The sequence below is a fragment of the Eptatretus burgeri genome, chromosome 9, assembly GCF_056783735.1.
Source record: "Eptatretus burgeri isolate ZD-2024b chromosome 9, Ebu_testis_v1, whole genome shotgun sequence".
Lineage (NCBI taxonomy): Eukaryota > Metazoa > Chordata > Myxini > Myxiniformes > Myxinidae > Eptatretus > Eptatretus burgeri.
Genome location: NC_140969.1, coordinates 98,696,059 through 98,717,262, shown reverse-complemented (window position 1 = coordinate 98,717,262; position 21,204 = coordinate 98,696,059). Strand labels below are relative to the sequence as shown.

The 21,204-nt window shown below is 47.5% G+C and overlaps 2 protein-coding genes across 18 annotated transcripts in view; one reads left to right on the top strand and one right to left on the bottom strand.

Annotated features, from left to right (window-relative positions):
* ZNF451 (zinc finger protein 451) overlaps positions 1 to 3,963 on the bottom strand; it is a 111,897-nt gene extending 107,934 nt beyond the window's left edge. For 4 of the 14 annotated variants that reach the window (XM_085896304.1, XM_085896307.1, XM_085896308.1 and 1 more), the window contains exon 1: positions 3,731 to 3,877. Coding sequence is in view for 6 of the 14 variants with exons in the window: in XM_085896312.1 (XP_085752438.1) it covers positions 3,820 to 3,825 (6 nt within the window). In the remaining 8 variants the exon portion in view is untranslated. Of the gene's footprint in view, positions 1 to 3,287; positions 3,395 to 3,730 lie in introns of all 14 variants that reach the window. The other 10 variants (XM_085896301.1, XM_085896313.1, XM_085896305.1 and 7 more) reach the window with 9 other exon arrangements.
* A 488-nt stretch (positions 3,964 to 4,451) lies between these two features.
* LACTB2 (lactamase beta 2) overlaps positions 4,452 to 21,204 on the top strand; it is a 57,023-nt gene continuing 40,270 nt past the window's right edge. Inside the window, exons 1-3 of one of the 4 annotated variants that reach the window (XM_085896290.1) lie at positions 4,452 to 4,727; positions 9,964 to 10,102; positions 18,895 to 19,055. In XM_085896290.1, coding sequence (XP_085752416.1) covers positions 9,981 to 10,102; positions 18,895 to 19,055 — 283 coding nt within the window. In that variant the 5' untranslated portion in view covers positions 4,452 to 4,727; positions 9,964 to 9,980. Of the gene's footprint in view, positions 4,770 to 4,949; positions 4,973 to 9,963; positions 10,103 to 18,894; positions 19,056 to 21,204 lie in introns of those variants that run through there. The other 3 variants (XM_085896289.1, XM_085896292.1, XM_085896291.1) reach the window with 3 other exon arrangements.

The following is a 21,204-nucleotide window of genomic DNA, read 5'->3' as shown; positions in this document are numbered from 1 at the left end:
ATCTCGCCGCAATCCGGTCTCTGAACCTCAGAGAGAGCTGCAATCCCAATGTCCAAACGCTTGAGCTCAGATGATAACAGAGACAGGTGATCATCCTCTCTTAGGGATAGGACATTCCAGGCACCCACCCGAAGGGACCGCCTCAGGTTAACCCAAGGAGACCGCCGTCTGGTGGACGACACCTCAGCACCACTCCGACACACTCTCCCGCAATCTGACCCAGGGATGTTACCCCGTGGTTTCCCTCCTATCAAAGATTGGGGGTCCCGAAGGCTTTGCCCCAATCCCGTCATCCGGTGAGCTGCCCTGCGAAGGGAAGCTGCACAGGAGGTACTCCCACGGAGTGGGTTTTCAGATTTTTTTGCGTTTTGCGGAATGAAGGGTTTTACGGCGGCCAGAGTGCAAATCCTGCCACCAACCTCCTAATAAGAAGTAACCCAACTGCAGGAGGACGTCCGCAGACACAGTTGGGCACTAGATATGGATGGCCGTTGGCTCACAAGGAGCTCCTCCGCCCTTTGCTCATGAAATACGATGATGATAGCTCATGAAATAGCAGCGGCACCATGGACAAAGGTAGCGAGTGATATGCGAGTTACACGGGCAGACCTACCTCATAGTGACGGATTACAACACCAAGTACCCGTTTGTGAACAAAATGGAATACACGGCCAGCAGTGCAGTGGCTAAGGCCACCTCTGAATGTTTCAGTATGTTCGGTCCACCCCTGATCATAACGGACAATGGACCTCAGTATCAGTGTGACCACTCCTTGGCTTTTTTCACAAGATCTTAGCAAATCGTTGCTCACTTTGGAGTCTTCGTTTTCTATTATCATTGCTTTTCTGAAACCTTGTGAATTCTTGGCTTTTTTTCATTGACTTACCTTGGCATTTATGAAAATGAGGAGTGGTCACACTGCTCAGTATGTGTACCAAGTGGAATAAAAGACACACGGCAACATATCAGAGATATCCACGCAGCGATGGTTTGGTTGAGAGACAAATTCAGACAGTGAAGAACATGATTAAAAAAAAAAAAGTGTATGAGATCGGAGAATGATGTGGATATTGCGCTACAACACCTGCGGTGCACACCTATAGACTCCCACCTCCCAAGTGCAAGTGAAATGCTGCTCAACCGACGTGTACGCTCCAATCTACCAGGCAGATTGTCCGTTCCAGCACAACAGAGGCATCAGGAGATTCTGGAACGCTTCATGGAACGTCGAGACCAGATGGCGAGGCAACACAACAGCTCGGCCGGGCCAAACTTACCTGAACTGTCTATTGGACGTCGGGTTAGGATTTTGAACAAGGACACGCACCAATGGAACTCCGGGCATGTTGCGGCTCGCTGCAATGAACCCCGCTCTTACATCGTACAGACGCCTAACGGGACACGTCTTCGACGAACGAGGGTGCATTTGAGTGAACTCGATGCGGACGGTGGTTTTGCCAACACGAAGGATGACCCCACACAACCGACATATCATAGTCCGCCGGTTGATCGACGAGTCCATTTCAACAATGACAACGAACCAGAAAAGGACACCAACGGCTGTTCCGATGATGACAAGAGTACCGAAGAAGCAAGCCAGAACAACCGTCAGTAATCGACCAGATGAGGGGCTGTGTGGTTCGAAAACCACCGAGATATCGTCATGAATAACCTGTGCGATCGGATCACACAAAACCATCGGTTCAGTGTCATCTATCTATAATTCCAGCAGAGAGTGTGTGTGTGTGTGTGTGTGTGTGTGTGTGTGTGTGTGCGTGTGTGCGTGTGTGCGTGTGTGCGTGTGTGCGTGTGTGCGTGTGTGCGTGTGTGCGTGTGTGCGTGTGTGCGTGTGTGTGTGTGACCACTGTTTCTCGACAACCACTGGTCCGATCTAATTGAAACTTGCCAGGTATATTCCTGGGGACCTGAGGATGTGCCTTTTCAAGGTTTAATATTAATCGGACAAGTGCTTCCTAAGTTATGGCCATTTATTTACCAACCAATGACATAACACGTTGCTGAGGCCATTTATTTACCAACAATGACATGACACGTTGCTGCGTAGGCCGGTGCGCGGCCGGCCGACGATGACGTCACAGGCCGTGCCGGTTACATGGCAGCGAATGTCATGGCAAGCAAAGACAGGGAGGTAAACTTGATTTAATTAACTCTGTGTGTGGAAGTGTGGTTGTCGTGAGAATGCGAGAGCGAAGGAACGGCCTGTGTGGTTGTCGTTTCTGGCTCGGTTTGAAAGTTTTTTTTATTTTTATTTTTTATTGCACGTACGGCCACGTAATTACGGGCACGTGAGAGCGAAGGAGCGGCCTGTGCGGTTGTTTCTGGCACGCAATTTGAAAGTGTTTTTTTTGTTTGTTTGCACGTACGGCCACGCACCTACGGGCACGCACTCGATGAAATTGCATGAATCCATGTTTATTTCAGCATCCTGAATAACTATTACATTTTGTTAGCTTATACTATTATCATTTGTTTATTCTGTAGTTGGGTAGAAACGTAATTTCAAGGGAAGATGTCGTGATTGGGACTATTTGCGGCGGAGGGATTGGCTCGGATGGCGGTGCATGTTATGCGGGCCGAGTGGAGTCTCCAATAAAGCTCTCACTGTAGATGTGTCTGGACCATCTTTACAACAGGATTAACGGATTTCAAAATAAAAAATCTATGTTGGATTCAGGCTAGATATTGGGGGATTCAGGAAAAAAAAAATTTGTGTATATATTTATATATTTTGTCGTTGTTGGTACACGGGCACACGCGGCGAAACTGCAAGCGCCAACTTGCAGCGCTGGTTATTCCCGCCCTCCCAGGAACACGTGGCGAAACTGCAAGCGCCAACTTGCGGCGCTGGTTACTCCCGCCCTCCCAGGAACACGTGGCGAAACTGCAAGCACCAACTTGCGGCGCTGGTTACTCCCGCCCTCCCAGGAACACGTGGCGAAACTGCAAGCACCAACTTGCGGCGCTGGTTACTCCCACCCTTCCAGGAACACGTGGCGAAACTGCAAGCGCAAACTTGCGGCGCTGGTTCCTCCCGCCCTTCCAGGGACACGTGGCGAAACTGCAAGCGCCAACTTGCGGCGCTGGTTACTCACGCCCTCCCAGGAACACTTGGCGAAACTGCAAGCGCCAACTTGCGGCGCTGGTTACTCCCGCGCTTCCAGGAATAGATTCGCCATCACAGCAAAGATTGGTATTTCCATCAGCAAAGCGACGGATCGTAAATTTTAATATTTGAGAATATTTCCACACCAATAGTACAAATATACCTGTAGAGTGAAGAATATCAAACGTGCTCGTCGTTTGGACCGCAATCCGTCGCTCCAAGAACTTTTTGAACGGGTCACGTGACTTTCATACAACGGCCCCTTCCCGCCTAAATACATGCAAGTACAAGTGCAGCTAAAAATGTTTCAGACGCAAATAAAAGTTTTTATTAATATATTTTTTTTTCATCGTTTTACTCAAAGCAGCAAACGTGGTTTTTTTTTTTTTTTTTAAATCAGATTTTTTCATAACGGCTTGAAAAAGTCGAATATTAAAATAAATACATCAACAAGTTCCAGTATACTGTAATCAGGACAGAGGACCACTCGTCTCCACAAATAGTAATACGAACCACTCGTGTTATTACAACCACATGTTTACCAAGGCAGTATAAACGTGCCGCCAAAACTTATAATGCACCAAAAGATAACAAACTGAACCAAACCTGCTCTTAAACGGATAAACGTGGTTTGAAATCGCTCATTATAACAAGCAGGCTCCACCTCCTGCGATCGCCGTTGGCGCCACTCCTACCTCCATCTCCTCTTCTTCTTCCAATTTTTCTTCTTCTTCCTCCACTTCACCTTCTTCTTCTTCTTCTTCGTCTTCTTCTTCTTCTTCTTCTTCACATATGGTTATTGGTATTTTCTTGGCTATCCCTTACGTATTTACATCTTGAGAATCAGAATGAAGGTCCTCTGACTCCTCTCCCACCCTGAACCCCTGGGAATTCGATTTTTTTTTTTTTACTACATAAACCCCACTGCCCACCACGAGTGGAACTACCAGTGTTCAACTCATTCATTCCAGCGGTTCAGGAGTGAACAAACAAGACACTTATTTGATTATTTAAAGCATGATACGAAATTGCGACTTGTGGTGTGTATGGTGATATTTAATTCAGCGCTGATGGTGTTCCACGTTTTTTATTATTATTTTTTTTTTTTAGTTCGAAGAACTGTTAAAAGATTGAATAGAATTTAATTTTTATTGACTCTTCGACCCCTTTCAGGAGATGTCAGTAAATAAAACGTAAGAATACAAACGTCCACAAGACGAGTTCGAATTATGTCCATTGTTATGATCGTCACTGAAACTCGAAAGCGATGATTTTTCCTCTCAGTGTGCACTTTAAATCTCGTGTTCTGTCGTTTACTATGACTCGTTTTGATTGATGCTGAAGTATTGAGATTTATTTCGTTTTTTTTTTTTTAATAACTTTAAAAGAACTCGAGCGATGCAACTCGCTCTTTACACCGTGAACGAAACGAAAAACGATCGGTTTGGATCGAACATTCGTGCCATTCGGTCCAATTTAAAGGCAATCCATTACTTTTGCATAACGCGGCAGCTTTAAAAAAAATCCCCATAAATAACAACAACCTAATCACGGATCACGTGAGGAAAACATCCTGATCACGTGAGGAAAACATCCTGATCACGTGAGTTATTGGGGCCTGAGAGTCGAGGATTGAGAGTGGAAGGCAAGTGGGGTGATTAATATGGAATAGGCAAAGCCTAGAAGCGAACGTAGAATTCTTCTTACATTCGCTTCTGACTTTACCTATAACTTGTTCACAACTGCATACTTGCCAACTAGACCGTGGTACATGTTAGCACCGCACAGCTGATGATTTTGACGCAATTTCCGGTTACTTCAGCCTGGATTCGGGATCAGCGATCAAATGTAAATCACGATTAAAAAATATTTTTTTTCGGTTGTACGATAATCACGATTAAAAAATGTACTGTACTGAATTGGGAGATGCTTAGCAGGCAGACACGAAGCGGAGGAACAGTCGAGCCGGGCTGTGTTGCACGAGTGCGAGTGCGGGCGTACTGTGCCCGCGGCTCTCCTTTATTCCGTACGCGGTACACTCACGAGCCGGCCGACTCCCGTATTACTACGACGCCTCAGACGGCGTGCACACCTCATATCCCTCGCCGAACCCCACGGCCACTCCTCCACCATCACGCCCATCATGCATCATCATCATGCCCCTCCCCGTGGGCATGGCTACACCACACTCCTCCCTCCTAAAAGTATGATTATTAAATGATCAGTATTATAAGAAGCATAGACAACACGAAGAACCTCGGTATAATAATCATGCAAATAAAATGAAAACAGGGAAGTATAACAGCACATCACATCATATCATGCGTGAAAGCGAGCTACTGGAGAAGCACAGCAGCACGACTCAGCAAACCCGCCCCCAGGCAGACCTGAAACAGATAAACCTTTCGAGGCTGGACCCCCGCTGTCTGGAACCCGCGGCGCCACCGCCAGACCCAACCGACCTTGGTGGGGGCGCTGAACAGCACCCTTGGCTGGAAGCAACAAACACTCCCCAACCCTCACGCACCATAATCAGTTGAGATTCCACCGCATGGCCAAAACGGCCTTGAGCGCACCCAGAGAGCCACGCCCCAGGCGCCAGGCACGTCTGACCTCGCTGAAAGCAGAGGTGGGGGTAACGCCGACCAGCGCACGAGTCCCGGCTCCGAGTCGATCTCCGAGACCCACACGGCAGTTAGACGGTAGTAATTCCATTTAAACCCCACTTCAACCATAAGCTCGTTATAAATCAATAGGAATAACATTCGAACCATTGCGAATTCATTTTTCCATACAGCGCGCTTTTTTGATAAAATCCCAGTACAAGACAAAGCAATTACCTGCGGCCTGGAGCAACTGGAGGCTAACAAACCTTCTTTATTCGCCCCCACATCACATTGACCATAATCCAACTCCCATTGACTGATCTCCGCCACATCCACTTTTACATGAGAACTGCTGGCATTTATTTCAACAACATTAAACTGCATCACTAGAGCAAGGAAAAGCACATATGCAATGAACAACAACCCACAACCCGCATCACGAGTCCGCTTCTTGGTTGTCGACTTGATGCTGCGACTCGCGACTCCCTTTAACGCCACGGGCCCACCGCCACCTGTTGAAGCTGCCTGAACCACACCGATGCGCATTGCCTCACGAACCTTGCCACAGCGCGGGAACTCATCGCGAACGAAGCGCGGGAACTCATCGCGAGAGCCGATATGGCTCTCGCCGCTCCTGGAGCGCACATCATCGCCGCAGGCAGCAACGAACGGTGGCTCCCGCTGCATCGACGCGGCCCCCGCCGCCAGCGCCTCGCCCTCGGTATTCGACGAAGGTCTCGAAGAGAGCACTGGCACATCTGGAGGCACGAACCGGAACCCGTTCCGACCCAAAAGGGTCCGGCTCGCCGAGCCCGGCTCCTGCTCCGGCTCGCCGGCATCATCATGCCCCGGCTGCAGGCTGATCTCCAGGTCACTGGGGTCCTGCTGCGGTGCCCCTTCGCTCCCGGTGCGATCGTGCTGCGGTGCCCCTTCGCTCCCGGTGCGACCGTGCTGCGGTGCGCGCTCTCGTCCCGCACCGCTAGGCGTGCGAGCACCCTGCGGCACTTGAGCCATCGCGCGGACTTGCGCGGTCACCGGTGTCTGCTCGACAGATGAAACAGTCGCGATCGCCGAGTCGAATGTGATGTCGGTCAATGGCTGCTCGCAGACCAGAAATAAAATGATCTCTGAACCGTGCCGGATGCTCCTCTGCCGTGAATTTGCACGGCACAGCCGAATGCGATGCGCGGCCAGCACGAGTGGACTCAATTCGACACCCGATCCGTGCCTCGCTCACTTCCCCCCCCCCTGCCACTGATCTTGTCATTTCCGGATCAATCGCAAGCAGGTTTCGACGCGGGACGGAAGGATCGCCTCGCACACCGCCATCTATGACCGCAACAATGGGCGATGACCCTCGGCCCACACACCGTAGACGACCTCGAGAGCCCAGACCGCCGTCCGAGTGATTGCATTGCCACGCTCGCCCACGACCCGCGCCGCAGACCGTGCGCATGTCCGTGCGTGCCTGGCCCATCGCGATGACCCCTAGACCATCTGCTGTGTCCCGACCATCGAGACCTCTGATATTCTCCAGAGCTTGCGCGACGTCCAACGCCGCGTTCGAGCCGAAACGCGTATCCTCGACAAAACGAACAAGAAAATGAACCAAATGAACGAACGTTGCCCACTCGACGTGGCCGAAGGAGATTCCGACGAAGGCGGGCACGCGTACGTTTGCCATGCACCGACCCTTTGCCATGTTCGCGCCGGCGAGACCTTTGGCTCCGTAGCCTGGAACCGCACGGGTCATTTGCCGCCCTTACACACGTCGATTCGAAGATCCTCGTCGCCAACTGTACTGTACTGAATTGGGAGATGCTTAGCAGGCAGACACGAAGCGGAGGAACAGTCGAGCCGGGCTGTGTTGCACGAGTGCGAGTGCGGGCGTACTGTGCCCGCGGCTCTCCTTTATTCCGTACGCGGTACACTCACGAGCCGGCCGACTCCCGTATTACTACGACGCCTCAGACGGCGTGCACACCTCATATCCCTCGCCGAACCCCACGGCCACTCCTCCACCATCACGCCCATCATGCATCATCATCATGCCCCTCCCCGTGGGCATGGCTACACCACAGATGATGCGGGAGATGTCTTCATTAAAATTAACTTTGGGGAAAAATAATTGAATAAATAAACGATCACTTCTGGTCAAGAATAAAAGAAATTAAAAGTTCCGGAAAGAGTTTCACAATCACTCCCGGTAATGTTAAATACAAAATAAACACTTCCTGTCATGAAAAAAATCACCTTCGGAAGTATAAAATTTACTTTGGGAAAAAAAAATTGAACAAATAAATAAACACTTCCGGTCATGATCTCCCGGCATGCATCATTCCCTATGACAAAAACCGGAAACAAAAAAAAACCAGAAGCAAAAACAAAAACGGAAGCAAAATGGTCATAGCCAACGGCACGGATTCACAATTGGCAGGGTATTGTGTTGTTTTTGTTGTTTCCTATTCTCTCATGTGCACGCGTTAAGTAATATTCACAAGATAGAAATAAAACCCAATCGTGTTTATACACCGCACAGCGTTTAACAACAACCGGAAGCAAAAGGTCATAGCTAACAACACAGATTCGAAATAGCCAGGGCTATTGTGTTGTTGTTGTTTCCTATTCTTTCAAGTGTACGCGTTAAGTATGAAGCTCACTGCGTTCGCTATAACTTAGTGCATGCAATTAACAGGGGGGGGATGCATGAAATATGTTATGATTTTGGGATTTGACCCCCGGTTCATGACCCCAAGGGATGGGGGACTTGGGTCACAGGGTCAAGATGAGAAACAAATTTAAACTCAAACTTTGATATTTGGTCGGATCACGAGGCAACATAACAAAAGGAACAACAATAGGAGGAGGAGGAGGAGGAGGAGGAGGAGGAGGAGAAGGGGAGTGGAGGGAGGAAATAGACTGGGGTCACAGGGGTCACAGGATCAAGATGAGAAACAAAAATTTAAACTCAAACTTTGATATTTGGTCGGATCAGGAGGCAACATAACAAAAGGAACAACAATAGGAGGAGGAGGAGGAGAAGGGGAGTGGAGGGAGGAAATAAATAGACTGGGACGGACAAGCGAGGGACGTGGGTCACCATGAGGGGTGGACAATATGGATATGGAAGCAAACTTTTTGGGAGGGATGGGTAAATTGCACGGAATCTCGTTCTGAGTAGGCAGGAAGTGTGGTGATTTAATGGGGGTAGAAAAGATCATGGTTTTGGATAGGGGATGATATGAGATGGTGGTGAACAGATGTTTTCGACGTAACTACCGGTCGCAGTGTTTTGTTTTTTATGTGAACACGCTCCATGGGATCATTCGATCGTGTGTTTTTTTATGTGAAGAGCGTGAACACGCTCCATGGGATCATTAGATCGTACGTGAGCGTTACTTCCTTGTTTTCAATGATTGCTTTTGGTTTGTGTTTCCATGAGTTTTCTAAAACTTGGAAATTGACATTTTTGTATATGTGCCAGCACATTACTCTCCATACCTTGTTGTGCCCTTGTGTGTACAGCTGTTCTGACATGAGTTCTTTACAAACTGATAGGAGGTGGATCGTGCTTTCTGTTTTTACCTCGCGGAACCTACACCTGTCCTATTGACTCAGTCCTGCCATATTATTTGAGCCATTTGGGTCGTGTCCTTGCGCATTTATTATGATTTATTCTTCATCCCAGTTGAGCTGACCTCTTCTTATCCATTCCAATTGGCCTTCTTTGTCCTGTCCAACATTTTTTTTTTGTTTAATACCTTCCTGATCCTTTGTCGTTCTCCCAGTTGTTGGTGTTTATTCACCTCTGCCACCGGAGGTGAAGGAGGTTATGTTTTCACCCCTTTCTGTCCGTCTGTTTGTGTACAGGATATCTCAAAAACTTGTGGAAAGATTCCAGATGAAATTTCGTAGCCAGGTTCGGCGTGTGACGACGACAAACCGATTAGATTTTGGTGAAGATCCGGATCCGACTACTAGATTTATTTTTTTTAAGTGATCCTTCACCATTGAGAGACGCACCACTAAAAACGGTTCTGTACTGTATAGCATGATATTTCAAAAATGTCTCGGGCCCGATACGTTCTCATGGATCAGGCATTACGTGGTGGAGGTATGCGCTCCACCGAGTGCCCTTCTAGTTCCAACTGTGCTCATCTAAGAATGTTTTTTTGAAATTGCATTATTTGCTGTAAATGTTCTTATTTATCTTCTTCCATCGTGTTTTGACAGTGTAAAGCAGCCAGACGATGACCACACACTTGCCAAAGCTACAACGCCTATCAGAGAGAGTGTTTCGTGTTCTAGGATGCAACCCAGGCGCCGTGACCATGCAAGGCACAAACACTTACCTCGTGGGATCAGGCAACAGGTGTGCCATCCTTTTGTTACCTTACCTGATAAGCCTTATTATGAAACGTTCCACAGGCACTTGTTAGAGCACATATTGTACCTCCGCCAGGCTGAACAGTTTACATTTTGTATCCCACTGTTGGGCCGGATCCAGATCTTCACCAGATCGAATCATTTTGTCCTTCTCACACACCCAACCTGTACAAGTTTCGTACGAATCAGTCCATAACCTTTTGAGATATCCTGCTCACAGACAAACAAACAGGGGTGAAAACATAACCTCCGTTGTCCATGTTATATATATATATATAGGATTCGATGTTGGCACTGGCCCAGGTCTGGTAGTAATGCTTACCGACAGGTAAACGCCTCAAGTGCCTGGTCTAATTGGCCAGTGAAAAATACTGGCAGCAAAAAACAAAGGAGGCACCGTCATCTTGAGAGTTCAACCAAAAGATCATATACAGAGCAATAAGGTATATATACTTTTATTTGCATAAACTTTACTTATTTTGCCTGCAATATACACTGTGATCACAGCTGAGTGGAATGTCAACTGATACAAGACCTTTACTTCCGTGTTAGTCACTGTCTGAAGCAAGCAAGATCCCACTACCTCCAGCACAGTGTTGAGCCAATCAGATTCCTCGATACACTCATCTCTCGACATCATACACATAAAAAAAAACACACAGGAGAGGAGGCGGGAGATTCTTTGTCTACCTTGCCTATATCAGCCAATCGATGATCTTAACATCCGCCTGATGCAATGACCTCGCCTAGGTAATGTGACCACAGTGTGGAAGTCGGAAAGCCAATGGCAGCGGTTGAGAGAAGTGAGAGGGCGATATTTTGCAGTTTGATATTTTACCATATACACTTTACAATAACAATTAAGAGCAACGTCGTACAGCAATTGAGAGAATTCAACATTACATAGAAATCACAATATATTGTTGCGAATTCGCGCCCGCCGGCGTGCGGACGGCCACGTAACTCGGATCGCGGCACGTCGCCCACCGGACGGACAATTCAGTCGTGACCCTCTCGGACCAACGCCGGGAGCTAGTCACGGGTGGGGGTTTAACCTCACCACGATCGTGCCAATTGCCCACCTGAGCAGGATAGGGTCGCTCACCAAATTCGATCTACCTAAGTACCTGCGCGAATGGTCGACCGGGCGATCGCACCTCGCCGCAGGTCGACTCCAGACACGGGCCGCTTGGGCGGCCCGTTCCGTGCTATCGGGATAACCGAGCGGTGTTATCGCCGACCTGGACAGTACAGATTAATTACCGGGCGTATTAAGCCCACTACGAACCCTTTACGTGAAGCAGGATGGAGGGTCAATAAAGAAAAGACGAAGCAAAACGGGAAAACAGTTCACACAAAGCACATTTATTTCGCTACACACGGAAAGCACACATATACAGCCAAACAGTCAAAATGCACATATAGCAGTTAAAACAAAAGAAACAATGACGCAGAGTGACTACCGACTACGCGCACACATGGCAACACTTATACAGTTCTACTTTACAGACGGCGCCAACACACATTTACTCAAAAGCAAAGGAAAGAAGCCACCCTCATAGACAAGGCGGCAGACGGGCCTGTAGGCCAATATGTGCGCATGACCTGAAGGAGCAGCCAGGTCCGCGAGACCGGGGGGTCCTACCCGCGTCCTCGTGACGCGTTGGCGGACGAGCCGCAGATGTGGCCGTGTGGCTGTGCCCCGACCCCGTGCTCCTTGGCGGGTTTCGTTGGCACGACGTTTGGAGTGGGGTGGGAACGGGGGCCCCCTTGTTGCACTATCTCAGCGCGGGGGAAAGGGGGACTTGTTGATGCCCTGGGGGAGGGAGAATGGCTGGCTGGCTTGGGTCCCGCGACGAGCGATCTCACCCCGCGACCTCGTCGCCGACCGCCGTCCTTCTCGCCTCGGACCCGAGCTCCTTGGCCTTTTCCCGCAACTCTCCTCAGCCGACTGCAGAACCCAACTCGATGCCACACCGATGACTTCGCCTCACTCTGCCCTGCCGACACACACTGCTACTGTCACACTCTGCCACGATTCGCCTTGCGCTCGCCGTTTTATAGGCCAGCAGGAAGAAACAATATGCAAATTTCCGGATCAGGATGACCTCGGGGGCGGAGCCACGCTTGCCAATTGGACGGAGGAAAAGTGGGCGTGAACCTCCCCTGATCCTAGAATTTGCATCTATGGATTTCACACAGACGTGCCTGGAGGCGGGGCCAAGCCGCTCCGCGCTTGCTAATTGGACGGATCAGAAGTGGGCGTGTAGCGTTCTTGATCCGAATTCTCCCTCGGAAAGGCCGCTATTTGCCTTGCGGCACGGTGCGTATCGCTAAACGAGCCCAAGACAGCCCGACGCTCAGTGTTCACAGGTGGTGCGGGAATGGCCATAGAAGGAGAGAGGTGAGGGTGGTGGAGGGTTTATCGGTGGTGGTTAGATGGTTATGGTGCCGTTTGGGAATGACGGTGATGCGATGTTTGCGGGATTGAGTTGTGAAGGTAAAGGTCGTGGCTGTTGGCGTTGTTGTTGTTGTTGTTGTTGTTGTTGTTGTTGTTTGAGGGTTGGAGCGTGGTTGCAGTTGGTGACGATGGCTGGCGTGGTGCTTGTTGTGTGATGGCGGTTGAGACGTGGTTGGTTCAAAATGCAGATAGAACAGAAAAACGGCTCTCTCAAAGCGTCGCAGCCTGAATGAATCACATAAATTCCCTCTAAACAATGGGTTTGGGGCTAACTACACATGTACTCAGAGTTATCTCACCTACGGGCCCTGAATGGTGGTTTGCGAATTTCCACAGCTGTAACAATATATTAAAATCAGAGACCTTCACCACGGTGCCAGGGGGACTCTGCGTACGTGATCCTACCTGTTCCTTGAGTCCATATACAGGATCGCACCTGTCTTTGGGGGTCTACCTATGGGATCCTACCTGTTCCGGGAATTCTCATATGGGAGCCCACTTGTTCAGGGGGTTCACGTATGGGATCTTAACTTCAATCAAATCAATTTGTTCTTCTCACACACCCAACCTGTCCAACAAGTATTTTGGGAAAGGCAGTGGCCATAGTATATCGAGACTTTAAGAAGGCATTTGATGAGGTACCACATCGGAGGTTGTTAGCCAATGTGAGGGCTTGTGGAGTGGCTGGTCAGATATCTAATTGGATTGCAAACTGGCTTCGTGATAGGAAGCAAAGAGTGGCTGTGAGTGGGAGGATGTCTTGCTGGGAGGATGTAAGTTGCGGGTTCCCTCAGGGATCAGTACTCGGATGATTACGATTCATTATTTAAATCAACGGTTTGGATAGTGGGGTGAAGAGGTTTTCCAAATTTGCAGATGACGCAAAGCTTGGAGGGAAGGTGGACAGCAGAGGGGGTGGTGATTATGTTCAGGAATGTATTGATACTCTCATAGATTGGGCAAAAGATTGGAGGATGTAATTTAACCTAAGCAAGTGTAAGGTGTTGGGGATGGGAAAGAACAATGAAAATAGAGATTACAGGATGTAAGGGGTAATTTTGGAGCGTGTCACACAGCAGAGGGATCTGGGGGTGGTCGTCGATACGGGAGGGATGCAGGCAGCACAGTGCCTGGCAGCTATAGGAAGAGCAAATAGGGTTTTAGGTTGTATTCGGAGGCGGATAATTTATATATCAAAAGAGATGTTAACATTGCATAGGAATTTAGTGAGGGCCACATCTACAATATTGTGTGCAGTTTTGGTGAACACAACTCAGGAAGGACATAGTATGCCATAGAGAGGGTTCAACGCAGGGCTACTCAATTGATTCATTGATTCAGGGCCTAGCCCGACTCAGCAATGAGGGGCGGCTGAAAATGACAGGGCTTTATTCACGAGAAAGTAGGCGGTTACGCGGAGATATGATGGAGATGTTTAAGATAATGAAGGTGTCGACAATATAAGTGAAGAAGAATTATTCAGCAGAGTAGACAGTGAAGGGACCATAGCCTGAGAGTAAAGAAGAGTAGAGTTAAGACGGTAGTCAGGCAGGGGTCTTTCACTCAGAGAGTAGTTAATGCATGGAACGTCCTCCCTGGAAAGGTAGTGGCAGCAGAAACAGTAGATAAGTTCCTGGAAGTTATGGAGATAGTGGGGTAGAGGGATGTTGGCAGGACTTTTTGGTAGTTTGAGCATTTATGGATGATTGTGTGCATGTGTACTGAGTGTCGTTCATGGGGGGGGGGGGTCTCTTCAAGGGGTGTTGTGTGGTTGATGTGTGTTTTTTAACCAAGGCAATGCCCCCTGAGGAGAGAAAAAAAATTACAGAAACTACAAAAAATTAAATACATAAATACAAAAACCCACAAAAACACTATTAAAAAAATTAAAATAATAAAAATTTTTCCTTTTCTTCTTTGGGTCCTGTGTTGATAAATTAGTCTGGTGTTGACGTGGTGCAGGCATGATGGGCTGAATGGCCTCCACCTGCGTCTGATTTCCTTGTATTTAACTGTTCCAGGGATCTGCGTACATGATCACACACTTAATTATCACCGCCACCTCGGGTGGACTGAGGTTGTTTTTCAACTCTGTCTGTCTGTTTGTCTGTCAATCGCCTACAGGTCACAATTCTAAACTGATTGCCATGAAATTTTACCGAGTGGAGAGGTGGTCTCAACTGAGAAGCTGGTTGATTTTGAGGGTAAAGGGTAAAGGTCAAAGGTCAGATTCAGGTCGAATTTCTAAAGTCGTCATTTTTCATCCGATTGACCCGAAAGTTAATCCATCATTGCTCCAGACATTAAATCCTTCCTCTTCTCCAATGGCTTGATTTCTGATCATCAATTTGGTTTCAGACCAGGTCACTTTACCCTGGATATACTGATTCTGCTCTCCCAACAATGGATGGAGGTACTCAATGCCGGACATGAAATCAGAGCCACATCCCTCAACATATCGCTTGCTTTTGACACAGTCTGACACCCTGCCCTGCTCACCAAACTCTCTTCCTATGGTATCCAAGGCCATCTCCACTCATGTTGCAGACTTACTCTCCAGTCGCAGTCAACGTGTGGCCCGAAATGGAGCTCTCACATCCCCTCTTCCTGTCTGGGCTGAATAGAAGTTCCTCAAGGCAGCGTTCTGCGCCCTGTTCTTTTTCTGGTTTTCATCAATGATCTCTCCGATTCTCTGGAAAATCCTCTTTATCTCTTTGCTGACGACTCCACCCTCTGCCGGACCATCTGTCATCCCTTAGACCGGCAAGCAGCAGCTTGTTCGCTCACTGCAGATCTCGATAAAATCACAAACTGGTCCATTAAGTGGAGCATGTCTTTCAATCCGGACAAATCTCACACTCACGATGTCTCTCCGAAAGGACCGTTTAGAAACCCCCCCCCCCAATCTACTTTCTCACCAATCCTCTGGAAGAAGTCCTTTCATTCAAGCTTTTGGGTCTCGCTATCTGCTATGGTCTTTCCTGGGAAAGCCACATTTCCAACCTTGCCTCCAAAGCCAGTCGCAGACTGGGAATCCTCCATCGTGCAAAGTCCTTCCTCGGCCCACCTGAGCTCCTGACCACTTACAAAGCTTTTGTCTGTAGGCTGATGGAGTACTGCTCTCCCCTCTGGGCTGGTGCTCCTGCCTCCCACCTTTCTCGGCTTCACGCTGTGGAAACCAGGGCATTTCGTACCTCTTGTGGTGAGGCTGTCTTTGGACCTCTCACTCTCTCACCGCAGGTAGGTCGGTGGTATTTATGTCTTATACCATCTCCTCTGCGGTCTTGCCCCCCCCCCGCTCTGTCTGCGATATGTCCCCCCCCCCCAAATTTCTGCAGGGCGCTCAAGGTCCGCCAGCAACCCCCTTCTTGTAAAACTACCAAAATAATGAATCACTGCTCACCTTCACTCTTTCATTCTTCTTTTTTCCCACCTTTGGAATAAACTCCCTCACTCTCTTCAATCTCATTCTTCCCTCCAGGCCTTCAAAGCAGCTTTTCATCACCACCTCTTATCTTCCCCCATCCAAAACCTTGATCTTTTCTACCCCTGTTAATCCACCCCAAACCCACCTCCTTCAAATGCCCTGCATTCCTTCCTTAAAGTCCCTGGAATGTCCGGATGTTGTATACCCCGTGTTCGCCGCAACATCCCTCTCCCTTCCACAGATCTCTTTCCCCACTGTTTTGTCCTTCTCTCTCCCACCCCTCTTGTCTCATGCCCCCCCCCCCCTTTGCTGTGCGCTGTGTGTTAGCTTTCAAACGAGCCTCGACAATGTATACAAAAAAAAAAATAGCTGTACAGGATTTGCATAGTCCATCACTGAAACGGAAAAGCAACTATTTTTGAGGTCCGAGGTCAACTTAAGGTCAATCTTCGAAAATCAATTTCAATCTGAAAAAATAATCAATTTTCATCCGATTGACTTGAAATTTGAAGAGGATTTATATTTCAAGCCAATTAATTCAACCACCCCATTATTTTTGAGGTACACTTGGCCAAAAAGTCAACATAGGCCGAATTTCTAAAATTGTCAATTTTAATCTGATTCACTTGAAATTTGAAGAGGAGTTGCATGTTTTTTTTTTTTTTGACGTCAACATTTGAAGTTTGGTCATTAAATTCAACCACTAATTCTTTTTGAGATCAAATTTGTTTTATGGATTTTCCAAGTACCGTGCTCTGCACGACATCTTCTTCTGGTTTGTTTGTTTGTCGTTGTGCAGGATATCTCAAAAAGTTATTGATGGATTATGACAAAACTTGGTGGATGAGTTAGGTAGGTGACAAGAACAAGCCGATTAGATTTTGGTCTGTGACGAGGAACAATGGGCCGGATGCAGCTGTGGCCTATTAGTGGGATACAAAACGTAAGCTGTTCACCCTGGTGGAGGTATGCACTCCACCGAGTGCCGTTATCGTTCAAATCAATATTGTATATTTGGTTATTCGTGCTTTGCTTTGTTGGTGTATCGTCGACTAAAGAAACAATTGTTTAAGTGAATTGTACTATTCGTATTGAATATCTTCATCTTGTATGGATAAAGTTGGATCCAATGTCAATATTTTATGTCTTGTTTTGTGGGGTTATACCAAGGGGTACTTTAAAAATATAACGTGAAGGTAAATTTTTCAATGGTAAGATATCCGTGTTCAGGTGACTGAATTGACAGTCTGTTGCCTGTTCTCATAACCTCTGGCTCTCGCTCCTGAGCTGCTTACGAGCGCGTTTTCCACCAATCATCGCAGCATTGTCTTCATGTGACATTGCAGTGGGTTTGAATTATTATTGCTAAATTTTAGCATACTTGCCATTAGCTGGAATTTCTACAATATTTGAGCATAAATCTAAGGTTATAGATAATATAGATCTGCTAAAAACAGAGATTTGTCAAAATTCAGGCACATTAAAAGGTACCAATTATCCCAAGGATTTCGTGATATCCTACCATCTTAAACTGATCTTTCCCGGCCTAACGTGATTGATGGGCCAACTCATGGGTCATGGCCCTCTGCCCCTCCTGCCCCACTATCACCCCCTTCACATTTCTCATCAAACAACTTGGACCGCTCCAAAACGCAATTGTACATTTCAACGGAACGGTCCGTTTTCCGACTCGACTCCCACTGGATCAAACGTCTCATTTAGCCATGTCACCTCTCCTCCTCCTCCTTCCACTGATCTCTTACTCCATGTGCATTTGATTTATCTCCTTTGTCCACAGGAGCAACGCGTGCTGTGAAAAAGGCCACGCCGCATGAACAGAATGTTACTGTGATATGGGAGGTGGATAATCTGCATACCTGCACAGGGGCAGGTGTAGAGGTTGTCCCCTTCAAGCATGCCCGAGACTTGAGTTGAATGCTTCCCTCATCATGTGTGAACTCCAAAAAACTGCCTTAATTCCTCGATTTTCAATATCAAAAAAAAATGAACAACTTTTGAAGGATTCAGTGGGATATCGTTTCGATCGTATTTTGTAGCAAAGTGATGCGATCGGTGAATCATTGCCTTGATCTTCGATGATGACCTCTTTTTCATTGAATCTTGACAGCTCAGTTTAACCTTCAGAGTCTTGTATAACCGAACTTTACTCCTCTCACCATCTTGTTGTGCATTTGTTTGGAAAACTTACAATGAACTTTAACATGGTGCAATTAATTGTAAGTTTTAATGCTGAAATTAAAAGTAACTTACAAATTAATGCTTTCAATCATTACTCGGTCAGAATAATAAAGCAACGTAAGATAAACGAACACTCAAAAGAAACCTGTTTCGTAAAAGGGATATGTCCTTCTATCCTCGCCGTGTGGGGTAAAGCCGGAGAGAAGTTTTTGGCCCAAGTCTTTCACGAACCGGCTGGCCAGACCTGACGGTGCCTGGAATTTGTAACTTGTTCCAGGGTGCTGGCGCTAACTCGCCGATACTTCTCGAACGACCATGGGATATTTAACGTCCGAGAAAACCGGACAACTCCATCACAGACGACTGGCTTAATGTCTATCCGAAGGATGGCACATTTTGTGATTCCTTCCTCCGAAGCACCAATCAAAAAGTTTATAGTTTGGTCGAGAATCAAAGCCAGACTAGGCTGGAAGTTCAAAGGGAAGTGCACAACACCGTCCTTGTCCTTTCAGCCATTCAAATGAAGAATACATTTATATATTTTCTTTCTCGCTATATTATTATTGTTTGAAATGCACGTAATTGTAAAAGGTTTGCATTCCTTGGACAATTGTGAGTATCCGATTGGTGTAGGTATAACGTGTTCGACGCGCTTATTAGATTGCCACGCCATACTTGTGCTCCACCACAGGCGGATACTGATCGACACCGGAGAAGGTGTTCCGGAGTACAATGACTGCATGAAACAAGCCTGCCTCCAGTTGAACTGCTCCATACAGGAAGTCATCATTACCCATTGGCATTTGGATCACTGCGGCGGAGTTTCAGATATACGGCGACTCACAAACTCTGGTGTGTTATTTATTTATTTTCTTCTCTCACAGTTGGCCCGTCCCCCACACAGCGGAAGACGGCATTTTGCATTTGTGTGTGCATGTGTCTGTCTGTCCAGGCCATAACTTTTTTTTTTTTTTTACTTTTTTTTTTTTAACCATTTGAGCTTTTGTCATCACATTTTCAACAAACCCTTGTTATTTGAATATGGAGAAAAGTAATAATAATTGGGTCAAGTGTCAAAGGGTACAGTCAGAGTAACTAGAAATAGCCCTTATTAGCCGCCAGAGCACATCTGCACACACACACACACACACACACACACACACACACACACACACACACACACACACACACACACACACACACACACACACACACACACACACACACACACACACACACACACACACACACACACACAAGCATTTAAAGGCCATTTTCCCCGCTAGAGCGGGGGTTAGCCTTGCGGGCCCCATGACAATCTTCTCCACTTTACCCTGTTTTCTGCATCTCCCCTTCTTATTCCCCTTGCCCACATTTCCTCTTCCACCACCTTTAGCCAAGTTTTTCTCGGTCTTCCCCGTCCTCTACTTCCGACTGCACTCACTTCCAACACTCCTCTCACCCAGTCACTTTCATCCTTCCTCAACACGTGACCCAACCATCTCAACCTGTTTCTCTTCACAACCTCCATCACAGACTCTATTCCCATCATATTCCGCAAGTCATCATTTGTCTTCCTCTCTCTCTCAACGATACTCCACACATCCACCGAACCATTCGCATTTCCACCCTTTCCAGCCTTTGTTGCTGCTCCATGTTCAGTACCCATGTCTCACTCCCATAAATCATCGTACTCCTCACACATGTAGCATACACCTTTCCCTTCAGCTTCAACGACACTCCCCTCTTCGCCAGCACGCCACTCAGTTCCCGAAACTTCTTCCATGCACATCTCACTCTAGCAACCGTCGAAGAGTCTGATCCACCTTCTCCATTCAGCATGTCTCCGAGATAGCAAAATGTTTTCACCCCTTCCAGCTTCACACCATCTCCAAGATCCAACTCAACAATTCCTTCATCTGCTGCTCCCTCGACGCACACCTTACACTTGAATGTAGCTGCCACACTGGTTAATGACCCTCTCACCCCACTACATTTTCGATGAACCCATTCAGCACACATTGTACACTGAATGGAGTTCACTCCGACACCCTTCCTGCACACAGCACACTTCCCAGTCCTTTCCACCTCACCACATGCTTTACCACTTGCCATCACCTTCGTCTTTCCGATATTCACCTTCAAACCTTTTGCCTCCATACATTCCTTCCACTTGTTCATCTTCTCCTTCAGTCCATCCATACTCTCTGCAATCAACACCAGATCATCTGCATACAGCAGCTCCCACGGTAAACCCTCCTTTACCCTCCGAGCCAGCACCTCCATCACAACTACAAATAGAAGTGGACTTGGTACCGACTCCTGGTGCACTCCCACCCTCACCTCAAACTCACCACTGTTCCCGTCCTTCGTCCTTACAGCTGTGCGTGCTCTCTCGTACATGGCCATCACTACTCTGATCAACCATTCCTCCTCCACTCCTTGCTTCCTCAATGCCCATGTCATTACTTCGCGTGGAACCCTATCAAATGCTTTCTCCAGATCAACAAACCCAAAAAACAACTTCTTCCTCTTCTCCATGTACTTCTCCTGCAACTGCCTTACAATAGAAATGGTATCTGTCGTTCCTCTTCGTGGCATAAATCCAAACTGCATTTCGTCAATCTTTACCTTCTTCCTTATCCTCTTCTCCAACACCCTTTCCAATACCTTCATTCCATGCTCCAATAACTTTATTGCTCTATAGGAGCCACAGTCCAGAGGGTCACCTTTCCCCTTGTACAGAGGGACGAGGGTACTCAGTTCCCAATCCACTGGAATGCGGCCTTCTTTCACCACCAGATTACAGATCTCTGTCATTCTCTTCACACCCCAACTTCCCGCTGCCTTCAACATATCTCCCACAACTCCCATCGGCCCTCCTGCTTTTCTACTCTTCATTGCTCTTATAGCTTCCTCAACTTCCTTCTCAGTTATCTTCTCTGCTGGTCCTAAAACTGGGTTACTCTCGATGTTTCTATCCCATTCATTTTCTACATTC